This window comes from Watersipora subatra, chromosome 2 (assembly GCF_963576615.1).
Source record: "Watersipora subatra chromosome 2, tzWatSuba1.1, whole genome shotgun sequence".
NCBI classification, from domain to species: domain Eukaryota; kingdom Metazoa; phylum Bryozoa; class Gymnolaemata; order Cheilostomatida; family Watersiporidae; genus Watersipora; species Watersipora subatra.
In genome coordinates this window covers 51189540-51209407 of record NC_088709.1, presented here as the reverse complement: position 1 = coordinate 51209407, position 19868 = coordinate 51189540, and the positions used below count along the sequence as shown (strand labels likewise).

The following is a 19868-nucleotide window of genomic DNA, read 5'->3' as shown; positions in this document are numbered from 1 at the left end:
CCTACTACAGTCCTACTTGAGACCTAGCATAGTCTATACTGTCATAGCCTACTTCAATATGGTTCCTTACCTACTACAGTCCTACTTGAGAGCTAACATAGTCTATACTGTCGTAGACTACTTCAAGATAGTTCCTTACCTACTACAGTCCTACTTGAGAGCTAATATAGTCTATAATGTTATAGCCTACTTCAAAAATGGTTCCTTACCTACATGTACTACAGTCCTACTTGAGAGCTACCATAGTCTATGCTGTAACAGTCTACTTCAAGATGGTTCCTTACCTACAAAAGTCCTACTAGAGTGCTACCATAGTCTATCCTGTCATAGCCTACTTCAATATTGTTCCTTACCTACTACAGTCCTACTTGAGAGCTAACATAGTCTATACTGTCGTAGACTACTTCAAGATGGTTCCTTTACCTACTACAGTCCTACTTGAGAGCTAACATAGTCTATACTGTCGTAAACTACTTCAAGATGGTTACTTACCTACTACAGTCCTACTTGAGAGCTACCATAGTCTATACTGTCGTAGACTACTTCAAGATGGTTCCTTACCTACTACAGTCCTACTTGAGAGCTAACATAGTCTATATTGTCGTAGACTACTTCAAGATGGTTCTTTACCTACTACAGTCCTACTTGAGAGCTACCATAGTCTATGCTGTAACAGTCTACTTCAAGATGGTTCCTTACCTACTACAGTCCTACTTGAGTGCTACCATAGTCTATCCTGTCATAGCCTACTTCAATATGGTTCTTTACCTACTACAGTCCTACTTGAGAGCTAACATAGTCTATACTGTCGTAGACTACTTCAAGATGGTTCCTTACCTACTACAGTCCTACTTGAGAGCTAACATAGTCTATACTGTCGTAGACTACTTCAAGATGGTTCCTTACCAACTACAGTTCTACTTGAGAGCTACCATAGTCTATGCTGTAACAGTCTACTTCAAGATGGTTCCTTACCTACTACAGTCCTACTTGAGTGCTACCATAGTCTATCCTGTCATAGCCTACTTCAATATGGTTCCTTACCTACTACAGTCCTACTTGAGAGCTAACATAGTCTATACTGTCGTAGACTACTTCAAGATGGTTCCTTACCTACTACAGTCCTACTTGAGAGCTGACATAGTCTATACTGTCGTAGACTACTTCAAGATGGTTCCTTACCTACAACAGTCCTACTTGAGTGCTACCATAGTCTATCCTGTCATAGCCTACTTCAATATGGTTCCTTACCTACTACAGTCCTACTTGAGAGCTAACATAGTCTATACTGTCGTAGACTACTTCAAGATGGTTCCTTACCTACTACAGTCCTACTTGAGAGCTAACATAGTCTATACTGTCATAGACTACTTCAAGATGGTTCCTTACCTACTACAGTCCTACTTGGGAGCTAATATAGTCTATAATGTTATAGCCTACTTCAAAATAGTTCCTTACCTACATGTACTACAGTCCTACTTGAGAGCTACCATAGTCTATGCTGTAACAGTCTACTTCAAGATGGTTCCTTACCTACTACAGTCCTACTTGAGTGCTACCATAGTCTATTCTGTCATAGCCTACTTCAATATGGTTCCTTACCTACTACAGTCCTAATTGAGAGCTAACATAGTCTATACTGTCGTAGACTACTTCAAGATGGTTCCTTACCTACTACAGTCCTACTTGAGAGCTAACATAGTCTATACTGTCGTAGACTACTTCAAGATGGTTCCTTACCAACTACAGTTCTACTTGAGAGCTACCATATTCTATGCTGTCATAGCCTACTTCAAGATGGTTCCTTACCTTCTACAGTCCTACTTGAGAGCTAATATAGTCTATAATGTCATAGCCTACTTCAAGAAGGTTCCTTACCTACTACAGTCCTACTTGAGAGCTATCATAGCCTATGCTGTCATAGCCTACTTCAAGATGGTTCCTTACCTACTACAGTCCTACTTGAGAGCTACCATAGTCTATACTGTCATAGACTACTTCAAGTTGGTTCCTTACCTACTACAGTCCTACTTGGGTACTATCATAGTCTATCCTGTCATGGCCTACTTCAAGAAGGTTCCTTACCTACTACAGTCCTACTTGAGAGATACCAGTCTATCCTGTCATACCCTACTTCAAGATGGTTCCTTACCTACTACAGTCCTACTTGAGAGCTACCATAGTCTATGCTGTCATAGCCTACTTCAAGATGGTTCCTTACCTACCACAGTCCTAGTTGAGAGCTAACATAGTGTATACTGTCGTAGACTACTTCAAGATGGTTACTTACCTACTACAGTCCTACTTGAGAGCTACCATAGTCTATGCTGTCACAGCCTAATTCAAGATGGTTCCTTACCTACTACAGTCCTACTTGAGAGCTACCATATTCTATGCTGTCATAGCCTACTTCAAGATGGTTCCTTACCTACTACAGTCCTACTTGAGAGCTACCATAGTCTATAATGTCATAGTCTACCTCAAGATGGTTCCTTACCTACTACAGTCCTACTTGAGAGCTACCAAAGTCTATGCTGTCATAGCCTACTTCAATATGGTTCCTTACCTACTACAGTCCTACTTGAGAGCTACCATTGTCTATGCTGTCATAGCCTACTTCGAAAAGGTTCCTTACCTACTACAGTCATACTTGAGAGCTATCATAGTCTATCTTGTCATACTCTACTTCAAGATGGTCCCTTACCTACTACAGTCCTACTTGAGAGCTACCATAGTCTATGCTGTCACAGCCTACCTCAAGATGGTTCCGTACCTACTACAGTCCTACTTGAGAGCTACCATATTCTATGCTGTCATAGCCTACTTCAAGATGGTTCCTTACCTACTACAGTCCTAGTTGAGAGCTAACATAGTCTATACTGTCGTAGACTACTTCAAGATGGTTACTTACCTACTACAGTCCTACTTGAGAGCTATCATAGTCTATCCTGTCATACTCTACTTTAAGATGGGTCCTTACCTACTACAGTCCTACTTGAGAGCTACCATAGTCTATGCTGTCACAGCCTAATTCAAGATGGTTCCTTACCTACTACAGTCCTAGTTGAGAGCTAACATAGTCTATACTGTCGTAGACTACTTCAAGATGGTTACTTACCTACTACAGTCCTACTTGAGAGCTACCATGGTCTATAATGTCATAGCCTACCTCAAGATGGTTCCTCACCTACTACAGTGCTACTTGAGAGCTAACATAGTCTATACTGTCGTAGACTACTTCAAGATGGTTACTTACCTACTAGTCCTACTTGAGAGCTACCATAGTCTATAATGTCATAGCCTACCTCAAGATGGTTCCTTACCTACTACAGTCCTACTTGAGAGCTAACATAGTCTATACTGTCGTAGACTACTTCAAGGTGGTTACTTACCTACTACAGTGCTACTTGAGAGCTACCATAGTCTATAATGTCATAGCCTACCTCAAGATGGTTCCTTACCTACTACAGTCCTACTTAAGAGCTACCATATTCTATGCTGTCATAGACTACTTCAAGATGGTTCCTTACCCACTACAGTCCTACTTGAGAGCTAATATAGTCTATAATGTTATAGCCTACTTCAAAATGGTTCCTTACCTACATGTACTACAGTCCTACTTGAGAGCTACCATAGTCTATGTTGTAACAGTCTACTTCAAGATGGTTCCTTACCTACAAAAGTCCTACTAGAGTGCTACCATAGTCTATCCTGTCATAGCCTACTTCAATATTGTTCCTTACCTACTACAGTCCTACTTGAGAGCTAACATAGTCTATACTGTCGTAGACTACTTCAAGATGGTTCCTTTACCTACTACAGTCCTACTTGAGAGCTAACATAGTCTATACTGTCGTAGACTACTTCAAGATGGTTACTTACCTACTACAGTCCTACTTGAGAGCTACCATAGTCTATACTGTCGTAGACTACTTCAAGATGGTTCCTTACCTACTACAGTCCTACTTGAGAGCTAACATAGTCTATATTGTCGTAGACTACTTCAAGATGGTTCTTTACCTACTACAGTCCTACTTGAGCGCTACCATAGTCTATGCTGTAACAGTCTACTTCGAGATGGTTCCTTACCTACTACAGTCCTACTTGAGTGCTACCATAGTCTATCCTGTCATAGCCTACTTCAATATGGTTCCTTACCTACTACAGTCCTACTTGAGAGCTAACATAGTCTATACTGTCGTAGACTACTTCAAGATGGTTCCTTACCTACTACAGTCCTACTTGAGAGCTAACATAGTCTATACTGTCGTAGACTACTTCAAGATGGTTCCTTACCTACAACAGTCCTACTTGAGTGCTACCATAGTCTATCCTGTCATAGCCTACTTCAATATGGTTCCTTACCTACTACAGTCCTACTTGAGAGCTAACATAGTCTATACTGTCGTAGACTACTTCAAGATGGTTCCTTACCTACTACAGTCCTACTTGAGAGCTAACATAGTCTATACTGTCATAGACTACTTCAAGATGGTTCCTTACCTACTACAGTCCTACTTGGGAGCTAATATAGTCTATAATGTTATAGCCTACTTCAAAATGGTTCCTTACCTACATGTACTACAGTCCTACTTGAGAGCTACCATAGTCTATGCTGTAACAGTCTACTTCAAGATGGTTCCTTACCTACTACAGTCCTACTTAAGTGCTACCATAGTCTATCCTGTCATAGCCTACTTCAATATGGTTCCTTACCTACTACAGTCCTAATTGAGAGCTAACATAGTCTATACTGTCGTAGACTACTTCAAGATGGTTCCTTACCTACTACAGTCCTACTTGAGAGCTAACATAGTCTATACTGTCGTAGACTACTTCAAGATGGTTCCTTACCAACTACAGTTCTACTTGAGAGCTACCATATTCTATGCTGTCATAGCCTACTTCAAGATGGTTCCTTACCTTCTACAGTCCTACTTGAGAGCTAATATAGTCTATAATGTCATAGCCTACTTCAAAATGGTTCCTTACCTACATGTACTACAGTCCTACTTGAGAGCTACCATAGTCTATGCTGTAACAGTCTACTTCAAGATGGTTCCTTACCTACTACAGTCCTACTTGAGTGCTACCATAGTCTATCCTGTCATAGCCTACTTCAATATGGTTCCTTACCTACTATAGTCCTACTTGAGTACTATCATAGCCTATGCTGTCATAGCCTACTTCAAGAAGGTTCCTTACCTACTACAGTCCTACTTGAGAGCTATCATAGCCTATGCTGTCATAGCCTACTTCAAGATGGTTCCTTACCTACTACAGTCCTACTTGAGAGCTACCATAGTCTATACTGTCATAGACTACTTCAAGTTGGTTCCTTACCTACTACAGTCCTACTTGGGTACTATTATAGTCTATCCTGTCATAGCCTACTTCAAGAAGGTTCCTTACCTACTACAGTCCTACTTGAGAGATACCAGTCTATCCTGTCATACCCTACTTCAAGATGGTTCCTTACCTACTACAGTCCTACTTGAGAGCTACCATAGTCTATGCTGTCACAGCCTAATTCAAGATGGTTCCTTACCTACTACAGTCCTAGTTGAGAGCTAACATAGTCTATACTGTCGTAGACTACTTCAAGATGGTTACTTACCTACTACAGTCCTACTTGAGAGCTACCATGGTCTATAATGTCATAGCCTACCTCAAGATGGTTCCTCCCCTACTACAGTGCTACTTGAGAGCTAACATAGTTTATACTGTCGTAGACTACTTCAAGATGGTTACTTACCTACTAGTCCTACTTGAGAGCTACCATAGTCTATAATGTCATAGCCTACCTCAAGATGGTTCCTTACCTACTACAGTCCTACTTGAGAGCTAACATAGTCTATACTGTCGTAGACTACTTCAAGGTGGTTACTTACCTACTACAGTGCTACTTGAGAGCTACCATAGTCTATAATGTCATAGCCTACCTCAAGATGGTTCCTTACCTACTACAGTCCTACTTAAGAGCTACCATATTCTATGCTGTCATAGCCTACTTCAAGATGGTTCCTTACCCACTACAGTCCTACTTGAGAGCTAATACAGTCTATAATGTCATAGCCTACTTCAAAATGGTTCCTTACCTACATGTACTACAGTCCTACTTGAGAGCTACCATAGTCTATGCTGTAACAGTCTACTTCAAGATGGTTCCTTACCTACTACAGTCCTACTTGAGTGCTACCATAGTCTATCCTGTCATAGCCTACTTCAATATGGTTCCTTACCTACTACAGTCCTACTTGAGAGCTAGCATAGTCTATACTGTCATAGCCTACTTCAATATGGTTCCTTACCTACTACAGTCCTACTTGAGAGATAACATAGTCTATACTGTCGTAGACTACTTCAAGATAGTTCCTTACCTACTACAGTCCTACTTGAGAGCTAATATAGTCTATAATGTTATAGCCTACTTCAAAAATGGTTCCTTACCTACATGTACTACAGTCCTACTTGAGAGCTAACATAGTCTATACTGTCGTAGACTACTTCAAGATGGTTCCTTTACCTACTACAGTCCTACTTGAGAGCTAACATAGTCTATACTGTCGTAGACTACTTCAAGATGGTTACTTACCTACTACAGTCCTACTTGAGAGCTACCATAGTCTATACTGTCGTAGACTACTTCAAGATGGTTCCTTACCTACTACAGTCCTACTTGAGAGCTAACATAGTCTATATTGTCGTAGACTACTTCAAGATGGTTCTTTACCTACTACAGTCCTACTTGAGAGCTACCATAGTCTATGCTGTAACAGTCTACTTCAAGATGGTTCCTTACCTACTACAGTCCTACTTGAGTGCTACCATAGTCTATCCTGTCATAGCCTACTTCAATATGGTTCTTTACCTACTACAGTCCTACTTGAGAGCTAACATAGTCTATACTGTCGTAGACTACTTCAAGATGGTTCCTTACCTACTACAGTCCTACTTGAGAGCTAACATAGTCTATACTGTCGTAGACTACTTCAAGATGGTTCCTTACCAACTACAGTTCTACTTGAGAGCTACCATAGTCTATGCTGTAACAGTCTACTTCAAGATGGTTCCTTACCTACTACAGTCCTACTTGAGTGCTACCATAGTCTATCCTGTCATAGCCTACTTCAATATGGTTCCTTACCTACTACAGTCCTACTTGAGAGCTAACATAGTCTATACTGTCGTAGACTACTTCAAGATGGTTCCTTACCTACTACAGTCCTACTTGAGAGCTAACATAGTCTATACTGTCGTAGACTACTTCAAGATGGTTCCTTACCTACAACAGTCCTACTTGAGTGCTACCATAGTCTATCCTGTCATAGCCTACTTCAATATGGTTCCTTACCTACTACAGTCCTACTTGAGAGCTAACATAGTCTATACTGTCGTAGACTACTTCAAGATGGTTCCTTACCTACTACAGTCCTACTTGAGAGCTAACATAGTCTATACTGTCATAGACTACTTCAAGATGGTTCCTTACCTACTACAGTCCTACTTGGGAGCTAATATAGTCTATAATGTTATAGCCTACTTCAAAATAGTTCCTTACCTACATGTACTACAGTCCTACTTGAGAACTACCATAGTCTATGCTGTAACAGTCTACTTCAAGATGGTTCCTTACCTACTACAGTCCTACTTGAGTGCTACCATAGTCTATCCTGTCATAGCCTACTTCAATATGGTTCCTTACCTACTACAGTCCTAATTGAGAGCTAACATAGTCTATACTGTCGTAGACTACTTCAAGATGGTTCCTTACCTACTACAGTCCTACTTGAGAGCTAACATAGTCTATACTGTCGTAGACTACTTCAAGATGGTTCCTTACCAACTACAGTTCAACTTGAGAGCTACCATATTCTATGCTGTCATAGCCTACTTCAAGATGGTTCCTTACCTTCTACAGTCCTACTTGAGAGCTAATATAGTCTATAATGTCATAGCCTACTTCAAAATGGTTCCTTACCTACATGTACTACAGTCCTACTTGAGAGCTACCACAGTCTATGCTGTAACAGTCTACTTCAAGATGGTTCCTTACCTACTACAGTCCTACTTGAGCGCTACCATAGTCTATCCTGTCATAGCCTACTTCAATATGGTTCCTTACCTACTATAGTCCTACTTGAGTACTATCATAGCCTATGCTGTCATAGCCTACTTCAAGAAGGTTCCTTACCTACTACAGTCCTACTTGAGAGCTATCATAGCCTATGCTGTCATAGCCTACTTCAAGATGGTTCCTTACCTACTACAGTCCTACTTGAGAGCTACCATAGTCTATACTGTCATAGACTACTTCAAGTTGGTTCCTTACCTACTGCAGTCCTACTTGGGTACTATCATAGTCTATCCTGTCATAGCCTACTTCAAGAAGGTTCCTTACCTACTACAGTCCTACTTGAGAGATACCAGTCTATCCTGTCATACCCTACTTCAAGATGGTTCCTTACCTACTACAGTCCTACTTGAGAGCTACCATAGTCTATGCTGTCATAGCCTACTTCAAGATGGTTCCTTACCTACCACAGTCCTAGTTGAGAGCTAACATAGTGTATACTGTCGTAGACTACTTCAAGATGGTTACTTACCTACTACAGTCCTACTTGATAGCTAACATAGTCCATCCTGTCATACTCTACTTCAAGATGGTTCCTTACCTACTACAGTCCTACTTGAGAGCTACCATATTCTATGCTGTCATAGCCTACTTCAAGATGGTTCCTTACCTACTACAGTCCTACTTGAGAGCCATCATAGTCTATAATGTCATAGTCTACCTCAAGATGGTTCCTTACCTACTACAGTCCTACTTGAGTGCTACCATATTCTATGCTGTCATAGCCTACTTCAAGATGGTTCCTTACCTACTACAGTCCTACTTGAGAGCTACCATAGTCTATAATGTCATAGTCTACCTCAAGATGGTGCCTTACCTACTACAGTCCTACTTGAGAGCTACCATATTCTATGCTGTCATAGCCTACTTCAAGATGGTTCCTTACCTACTACAGTCCTACTTGAGAGCTACCATAGTCTATGCTGTCACAGCCTAATTCAAGATGGTTCCTTACCTACTAGTCCTACTTGAGAGCTACCATATTCTATGCTGTCATAGCCTACTTCAAGATGGTTCCTTACCTACTACAGTCCTACTTGAGAGCTACCATAGTCTATAATGTCATAGTCTACCTCAAGATGGTTCCTTACCTACTACAGTCCTACTTGAGAGCTACCAAAGTCTATGCTGTCATAGCCTACTTCAATATGGTTCCTTACCTACTACAGTCCTACTTGAGAGCTACCATTGTCTATGCTGTCATAGCCTACTTCGAAAAGGTTCCTCACCTACTACAGTCCTACTTGAAAGCTATCATAGTCTATCTTGTCATACTCTACTTCAAGATGGTCCCTTACCTACTACAGTCCTACTTGAGAGCTACCATAGTCTATGCTGTCACAGCCTACCTCAAGATGGTTCCGTACCTACTACAGTCCTACTTGAGAGCTACCATATTCTATGCTGTCATAGCCTACTTCAAGATGGTTCCTTACCCACTACAGTCCTAGTTGAGAGCTAACATAGTCTATACTGTCGTAGACTACTTCAAGATGGTTACTTACCTACTACAGTCCTACTTGAGAGCTATCATAGTCTATCCTGTCATACTCTACTTTAAGATGGTTCCTTACCTACTACAGTCCTACTTGAGAGCTACCATAGTCTATGCTGTCACAGCCTAATTCAAGATGGTTCCTTACCTACTACAGTCCTAGTTGAGAGCTAACATAGTCTATACTGTCGTAGACTACTTCAAGATGGTTACTTACCTACTACAGTCCTACTTGAGAGCTACCATGGTCTATAATGTCATAGCCTACCTCAAGATGGTTCCTCACCTACTACAGTGCTACTTGAGAGCTAACATAGTCTATACTGTCGTAGACTACTTCAAGATGGTTACTTACCTACTAGTCCTACTTGAGAGCTACCATAGTCTATAATGTCATAGCCTACCTCAAGATGGTTCCTTACCTACTACAGTCCTACTTAAGAGCTACCATATTCTATGCTGTCATAGACTACTTCAAGATGGTTCCTTACCCACTACAGTCCTACTTGAGAGCTAATATAGTCTATAATGTTATAGCCTACTTCAAAATGGTTCCTTACCTACATGTACTACAGTCCTACTTGAGAGCTACCATAGTCTATGCTGTAACAGTCTACTTCAAGATGGTTCCTTACCTACAAAAGTCCTACTAGAGTGCTACCATAGTCTATCCTGTCATAGCCTACTTCAATATTGTTCCTTACCTACTACAGTCCTACTTGAGAGCTAACATAGTCTATACTGTCGTAGACTACTTCAAGATGGTTCCTTTACCTACTACAGTCCTACTTGAGAGCTAACATAGTCTATACTGTCGTAGACTACTTCAAGATGGTTACTTACCTACTACAGTCCTACTTGAGAGCTACCATAGTCTATACTGTCGTAGACTACTTCAAGATGGTTCCTTACCTACTACAGTCCTACTTGAGAGCTAACATAGTCTATATTGTCGTAGACTACTTCAAGATGGTTCTTTACCTACTACAGTCCTACTTGAGCGCTACCATAGTCTATGCTGTAACAGTCTACTTCAAGATGGTTCCTTACCTACTACAGTCCTACTTGAGTGCTACCATAGTCTATCCTGTCATAGCCTACTTCAATATGGTTCCTTACCTACTACAGTCCTACTTGAGAGCTAACATAGTCTATACTGTCGTAGACTACTTCAAGATGGTTCCTTACCTACTACAGTCCTACTTGAGAGCTAACATAGTCTATACTGTCGTAGACTACTTCAAGATGGTTCCTTACCTACAACAGTCCTACTTGAGTGCTACCATAGTCTATCCTGTCATAGCCTACTTCAATATGGTTCCTTACCTACTACAGTCCTACTTGAGAGCTAACATAGTCTATACTGTCGTAGACGACTTCAAGATGGTTCCTTACCTACTACAGTCCTACTTGAGAGCTAACATAGTCTATACTGTCATAGACTACTTCAAGATGGTTCCTTACCTACTACAGTCCTACTTGGGAGCTAATATAGTCTATAATGTTATAGCCTACTTCAAAATGGTTCCTTACCTACATGTACTACAGTCCTACTTGAGAGCTACCATAGTCTATGCTGTAACAGTCTACTTCAAGATGGTTCCTTACCTACTACAGTCCTACTTGAGTGCTACCATAGTCTATCCTGTCATAGCCTACTTCAATATGGTTCCTTACCTACTACAGTCCTAATTGAGAGCTAACATAGTCTATACTGTCGTAGACTACTTCAAGATGGTTCCTTACCTACTACAGTCCTACTTGAGAGCTAACATAGTCTATACTGTCGTAGACTACTTCAAGATGGTTCCTTACCAACTACAGTTCTACTTGAGAGCTACCATATTCTATGCTGTCATAGCCTACTTCAAGATGGTTCCTTACCTTCTACAGTCCTACTTGAGAGCTAATATAGTCTATAATGTCATAGCCTACTTCAAAATGGTTCCTTACCTACATGTACTACAGTTCTACTTGAGAGCTACCATAGTCTATGCTGTAACAGTCTACTTCAAGATGGTTCCTTACCTACTACAGTCCTACTTGAGTGCTACCATAGTCTATCCTGTCATAGCCTACTTCAATATGGTCCTTACCTACTATAGTCCTACTTGAGTACTATCATAGCCTATGCTGTCATAGCCTACTTCAAGAAGGTTCCTTACCTACTACAGTCCTACTTGAGAGCTATCATAGCCTATGCTGTCATAGCCTACTTCAAGATGGTTCCTTACCTACTACAGTCCTACTTGAGAGCTACCATAGTCTATACTGTCATAGACTACTTCAAGTTGGTTCCTTACCTACTACAGTCCTACTTGGGTACTATCATAGTCTATCCTGTCATAGCCTACTTCAAGAAGGTTCCTTACCTACAAAAGTCCTACTTGAGAGATACCAGTCTATCCTGTCATACCCTACTTCAAGATGGTTCCTTACCTACTACAGTCCTACTTGAGAGCTACCATAGTCTATGCTGTCACAGCCTAATTCAAAATGGTTCCTTACCTACTACAGTCCTAGTTGAGAGCTACCATAGCCTATGCTGGCATACTCTATTTCAAGATGGTTCCTTACCTACTACAGTCCTACTTGAGAGCTACCATAGTCTATGCTGTCATAGCCTACTTGAAGAAGGTTCCTTACCTACTACAGTCCTACTTGAGAGCTATCATAGTCTATACTGTCATAGCCTACTTCAAGATGGTTCCTTACCTACTACAGTCCTAGTTGAGAGCTAACATAGTCTATACTGTCGTAGACTACTTCAAGATGGTTACTTACCTACTACAGTCCTACTTGAGAGCTACCAAAGTCTATGCTGTCATAGCCTACTTCAATATGGTTCCTTACCTACTACAGTCCTACTTGAGAGCTACCATTGTCTATGCTGTCATAGCCTACTTCGAAAAGGTTCCTTACCTACTACAGTCCTACTTGAGAGCTATCATAGTCTATCTTGTCATACTCTACTTCAAGATGGTCCCTTACCTACTACAGTCCTACTTGAGAGCTACCATAGTCTATGCTGTAACAGTCTACTTCAAGATGGTTCCTTACCTACTACAGTCCTACTTGAGTGCTACCATAGTCTATCCTGTCATAGCCTACTTCAATATGGTTCCTTACCTACTATAGTCCTACTTGAGTACTATCATAGCCTATGCTGTCATAGCCTACTTCAAGAAGGTTCCTTACCTACTACAGTCCTACTTGAGAGCTACCATAGCCTATGCTGTCATAGCCTACTTCAAGATGGTTCCTTACCTACTACAGTCCTACTTGAGAGCTACCATAGTCTATACTGTCATAGACTACTTCAAGATGGTTCCTTACCTACTACAGTCCTACTTGAGTGCTACCATAGTCTATCCTGTCATAGCCTACTTCAATATGGTTCCTTACCTACTACAGTCCTACTTGAGAGCTAACATAGTCTATACTGTCGTAGACTACTTCAAGATGGTTCCTTACCTACTACAGTCCTACTTGAGAGCTAATATAGTCTATAATGTTATAGCCTACTTCAAAATGGTTCCTTACCTACATGTACTACAGTCCTACTTGAGAGCTACCATAGTCTATGCTGTAACAGTCTACTTCAAGATGGTTCCTTACCTACTACAGTCCTACTTGAGTGCTACCATAGTCTATCCTGTCATAGCCTACTTCAATATGGTTCCTTACCTTCTACAGTCCTAATTGAGAGCTAACATAGTCTATACTGTCGTAGACTACTTCAAGATGGTTCCTTACCTACTACAGTCCTACTTGAGAGCTAACATAGTCTATACTGTCGTAGACTACTTCAAGATGGTTCCTTACCAACTACAGTCCTACTTGAGAGCTACCATATTCTATGCTGTCATAGCCTACTTCAAGATGGTTCCTTACCTACTACAGTCCTACTTGAGAGCTAACATAGTCTATACTGTCGTAGACTACTTCAAGATGGTTCCTTACCTACTACAGTACTACTTGAGTGCTACCATAGTCTATCCTGTCATAGCCTACTTCAATATGGTTCCTTACCTACTACAGTCCTACTTGAGAGCTAACATAGTCTATACTGTCGTAGCCTACTTCAAGATGGTTCCTTACCTACTACAGTCCTATTTGAGAGCTAATATAGTCTATACTGTCACAGCCTACTTCAAGATGGATCCTTACCTACTACAGTCCTACTTGAGAGACACCATAGTCTATGCTGTCATAGCCTACCTCAAGATGGTTCCTTACCTACTACAGTCCTACTTGAGTGCTACCATAGTCTATCCTGTCATAGCCTACTTCAATATGGTTCCTTACCTACTACAGTCCTACTTGAGAGCTAACATAGTCTATACTGTCATAGACTACTTCAAGATGGTTCCTTACCTACTACAGTCCTACTTGAGAGACACCATAGTCTATACTGTCACAGCCTATTTCAAGATGGATCCTTACCTACTACAGTCCTACTTGAGAGACACCATAGTCTATGCTGTCATAGCCTACCTCAAGATGGTTCCTTACCTACTACAGTCCTACTTGAGTGCAAGCATAGTCTATACTGTCATGGCTTACCTCAACATGGTTGCTTACCTACTACAGTCCTACTTGATAGCTAACATAGTCTGTAATGTCATAGCCTACCTCAAGATGGTTCCTTACCTACTACCGTCCTACTTGAGAGCTACCATATTCTATGCTGTCATAGCCTACTTCAAGATGGTTCCTTACCTACTACAGTCCTACTTGAGAGCTAACATAGTCTATAATGTCATAGCCTACTTCAAAATGGTTCCTTACCTACATGTACTACAGTCCTACTGGAGAGCTACCATAGTCTATGCTGTAACAGTCTACTTCCAGATGGTTCCTCACCTACTACAGTCCTACTTGAGTGCTACCATAGTCTATCCTGTCATAGCCTACTACAATATGGTTCCTTAACTACTACAGTCCTACTTGAGAGACACCATAGTCTATACTGTCGTAGCCTACTTCAAGATGGTTCCTTACCTACTACAGTCCTACTTGAGAGCTAACATAGTCTATACTGTCATAGCCTACTTCAAAATGGTTCCTTACCGACTACAGTCCTACTTGAGAGCTATCATAGTCTATGTTGTCATAGCCTACTTCAAGATGGTTCCTTACCTACTACAGTCCTACTTGAGTGCTAACATGGTCTACATTGTCATAGCCTACTTCAAGAAGGTTTCTTACCTACTACAGTTCTACTTGAGGGATACCAGTCTATCCTGTCATAGCCTACTTCAAGATGGTTCCTTACCTACTACAGTCCTACTTGAGAGCTACCATAGTCTATGCTGTAACAGTCTACTTCAAGATGGTTCCTTACCTACTACAGTCCTATTTGAGTGCTACCATAGTCTATCCTGTCATAGCCTACTTCAATATGGTTCCTTACCTACTACAGTCCTATTTGAGAGACACCATAGTCTATACTGTCGTAGCCTACTTCACGATGGTTCCTTACCTACTACAGTCCTACTTGAGAGCTAACATAGTCTATACTGTCATAGCCTACTTCAAAATGGTTCCTTACCTACTACAGTCCTACTTGAGAGCTATCATAGTCTATGTTGTCATAGCCTACTTCAAGATGGTTCCTTACCTACTACAGTCCTACTGGAGAGCTATTATAGTCTATGTTGTCATAGCCTACTTCAAGATGGTTCCTTACCTACTACAGTCCTACTTGAGTGCTAACATGGTCTACGTTGTCATAGCCTACTTCAAGAAGGTTTCTTACCTACTACAGTCCTACTTGAGAGATACCAGTCTATCCTGTCATAGCCTACTTCAAGATGGTTCCTTACCTACTACAGTCCTACTTGAGTGCTACCATAGTCTATCTTGTCATAAACAACTTCAAGATGGTTCCTTACCTACTACAGTCCTACTTGAAAGATACCAGTCTATTCTGTCATAGCCTACTTCAAGATGGTTCCTTACCTATTAAAGTCCTACTTGAGAGCTAACATAGTATATACCAGTGGTTCCCAACTAGCTTGGAGCCATGGACCCCTGAGCTCCTTATCTAAATGTCACGGACCCCTTTATAAACATTATAATATATGGTGCTTATAACAATGCAATGCAAATTGAAATGTTTTATTTTTCATGGATTTTTGTATATCGCTGAAATTGAAGAGGGAAAGAGAATTACGTGTTTGATAGTTACAGGTTTTGTTCTCTTGTTCTACTCACCGGAAATCAGGTACTATCCAGCGATTGTTGCACACAGGTGATAAAGGTCTGGACCCAAAACATGGCGCAGTCCTACTGGAGAGCCACCATGGTTTATACTGTCATGGCCTACTTCAAGATGGTTCTTTACCTACTACAGTCCTTTTTGAGTGCTACCATAGTCTATCCTGTCATAACCTAATTCAAGATAGTTCCTTACCTACTACAGTCCTACTTGAGAGCTACCATAGTCTATACTGGCATGGCCTACTTCAAGATGGTTACTCACCTACTACAGTCCTATTTGAGAGCTACCAGTCTATCCTGTCATGGTCGATTTTAAAGCACATCAATAACAATTTTTTTATCATATATTTCGATACATCAGAATCTTGGCTTTCGAAGGAGCCATTTTTCGACATGGGGAAACAAACGTTGGTTGGTGTTTATAGGATTTCCCCAGAGCTCTACACTAGAAGTGTTCAATGGTATAGACTCGAAAATTTCGACGTCACAATTTTCATATTCGGCGATGTGTGCTCTTACTGCTTATTTTATTGCTTACTGTTTATATTTATTAGCCGCGATAATGACGCTAGTGGCAAGCGAAGGTAGGACAACTCCAGAGAACCAATGAAGATGACAAAAGAATCAGTGTCATTAGCTCTTTATGTACAGATTATTTATATAATAAATAACTCAGATTAGATTCCAAGCATCATACTATGTTTTCCCGATGTTATTATGCACTAGTCCTCTCTTTTTATTGTGATGTTGAGGGGCATGGACTAAGACTAATTAATTTCAAGCATTGCGTGATCTCCCGAAAGTGCAATTGACATATAGTCCTAGGGCCACGCAACTGCAGGTCACAACTTAATCTATGTGGTTTCCTTACCTTTATCAACAACAATATATTTATTGAAGCATAACTAATTAACCCAGAACATGTGGTTGTATTGGTCGAGCATTACCACGATCCTCGGGCATTGTTGATTATCTAGAACCCTATTTATTATTAGCGCTCTCTGTGTTTAACAGCACCGATTGTCACAGAAAAGCGCACAGCACCGATTGTCAGAGAAAAGCGCAGCCTCAATGGCAGCAAAAGGGATCCATGATTTAAGGCTAAATGATAATTATGACATCACATTGTGGGAACCGCAACCAAGTGTTTTTTTATTGCAGGACCTACTTTTGACACCCTGTTTTTCATAGTTCTATTATTTTTTGTGTATTGAATATAGGCTCATTTGAAAGCTAAGACTCTGATGTGTTGAAATATATAATAAAAAATTATGTAAATTATTTGCTTTAAGATGCTTCTTTGATAAAGTTTCTCTCAAACCAATGTAGACAAAACCTGACCTATAGTGAAACATGATTACAGTACATCAATTTTTGAGAGATAGCTAAATACTTGCTAAGGAATACTGTGGCCGTCGAAATCCCTAGGAGCTCACCAGCTACTTTCTGCGCTAAGCCTAAACTAACAGTAATAAATTAACAATTAGTAGGGAGTGACAACTATTACAAACATCAATCAGACAAAACATGTAAAACTTCTGTGCCTACATTAAAACTCACCTGGTTGAGCATACAATCCCATATGTCTCCATCAGAGCAATAGACATGCATAGACTCCTTGAATGGGCATTCAGGATCCACAGGAACTTTACCTTTTTTCAAGATTGTTTTTTCCACAATTTCTAGAACAAAAGTTGGATGTCAACTGTTAAGAAATAGTAACGCTAGACGCTAAATAAGATTCCCAATTGCAAACAAATTTTGGTAATGATAACTCACTCTCTTTAGCTTCCTTGGCTGTCGGTTTTTTGCCTTTAGTTTTGAGGTCAGCAGCTGCTTTGCCAGCAGCTTTCTTAGCCTTAACAGATGTAGAGGAAACGGCTGCTTTGTCTGTTACAGCTGCCTTGGCATCTAAGGTAAAGACAGTAAGACGATGCACTTTTACGGGCGATAAATAACTTTTTTCGTGATAAATAGTTTTTGTGTTTTGATTAGAACAAACAAACACAATAGAATAATAAAATAGCTGTAGAATCTACTAAGAAAGCAAGAGCAAAAGATGGGGCAGTGGCAAATTTTATCTCAAATGTCAAGTAATATTTTGTAAGGAAACAGCAAGAGTTGCCCTCGATATTGATTGTATGATACAGATGCAGTATTAATGACAATGCAGTAAATACCTCTAAAACCTCATTTTACATAAACTCTACTGAAAAATACAGAACTAATGTAAAGTTTTGCATTGTCTATTGTAAGGAATGTAATGTAAATTTAATGGAAAGTGTTAAGTCAGTGCAAGTTCTCAGACTCGATTTGAATAACGAGAGTCCCATGGTTTGCTTTAAAAATATCATTTTTAAAGCAATTTTGTAAACAATCTGTAAACAATCTATAGGGTACCCGGGGTGTCTATTATATTATTTTACTTATTCTATTTACACACAACTTTTTTCTTATTTGCAGTTTGGACCATAGAGTTATCTCCCCCTAGAGTGATAACTGTGCATTCAACAACACGAGCGTTTCCGGTGCCATCAAGGAGCGTTTAGGCCACGCCCCTTTTTTGTGCTAGTCACTCGTAGTGATTGACAGAACAATAACATCAGCCATGAGAATGATCATTAATTTGCACAGTAATTATTGCTCATATTAAAGAGATGATGATTATAGTTTATTACTCTAATATATGCTTATTATTTAAAGCAATTCAATACTTACATGACTTGCAAAGACACTGAATAGACAGTGTTAAGTAGGTGAGTTAATGCAATCAGTTACTCCAATGATATACAGCCCCCACACATGAGGGGCTGTATATCATTGGTTATTCATAGATAAGATAGATAGTCATACTGGGGTTGTATTACATTGGTGTGATGGGAAGCTAATCGACTGCCATCAACTGAAAGTGTTGACATTGTATGGTGATAGAGTGATTCATTGTCACCTCAGTTCACAAACAGCCCTTGCATGTAATATTAGATTTCAATACATATCAATCAAATACATAGACTAGCTTGAAGCAAAGATGTCCACTAGTTAGTGGACATCTTTGCTTGATGTAAGCAAGCAAAAAGTTTGAAAGTTAGAGTGGCAAATGTTGTTATATGTTAGATAAAAATAAATTATACTTAATTATACTAAATTATAATTATTTAAAAATAAAATAGACTTTTTATTACTTTATTTATTAAATAAAGTAATAAAAAAGTAGTTGTGAATTACTTTATTTATTAAATAAAGTAATAAAAATTAGCTATGATTACAATAATTTTTTATTGTAATCATAGCTAAACAGATTATATTTAGCATTACTTGCTAATTATTTTACATTTAAACACATTTACAGTTTTATTTTTTTCCTAATTTATTTCAACAAAACACTTCTTTCATGATATGAAATTTAAAAGTTGTAGTTGTTTGAAAAAGCTTGCAAACCTTTAAAGTTGTTTTCTTTTTCATCTTAATTCATTTAAACTGCTTAAAAATATTTTCTCATGATATGAAGTTTAAAAGTTAGAATAGTAAATGTTATATAAAAATAAGTTTTCTGTCCAAATACTTTTTTATTACTCGGGCAACACCGGGTAGTACAGCTCATAGTTGATGGCAGTTGATTAGCTTCCCATCACACCAATGTAATACAACCCCAGTATAACTATGGATGTTATCTATGAGTAACTGCTTGCATTACCTTCACTTTCACTCACTATCTATTCAGTGCCTTGGCAAGTCATGTAGGTATCAGGGATTATGTGCATGTCACAATTTCCATTTCCATAATTCATTTCCATATTATTTCCATTTCCATAAAAGTTCCATAATTCATTTCCATATTAATTCAATTTCCATAATTCATTTCCATATTATTTCCATTTCCATATTATTTCCATTTCCATAATTCATTTCCATATTAATTCCATTTCCATAATTCATTTCCATATTATTTCCATTTCCATATTATTTCCATTTCCATAATTCATTTCCATATTAATTCCATTTCCATAATTCATT

The 19868-nt window shown here is 39.4% G+C and overlaps 1 protein-coding gene across 1 annotated transcript in view; it reads right to left on the bottom strand.

The window, feature by feature from the left end:
- LOC137386844 (poly [ADP-ribose] polymerase 2-like) overlaps window positions 1-19868 on the bottom strand; it is a 149654-nt gene that overhangs the window by 128357 nt on the left and 1429 nt on the right. The window contains exons 2-3 of the mRNA XM_068073010.1: window positions 17634-17765; window positions 17415-17536 (exon numbers count right to left, since the gene is read on the bottom strand). Of these exons, the coding sequence (XP_067929111.1) occupies window positions 17415-17536; window positions 17634-17765 (254 nt within the window). The remainder of the gene's footprint in view (window positions 1-17414; window positions 17537-17633; window positions 17766-19868) is intronic.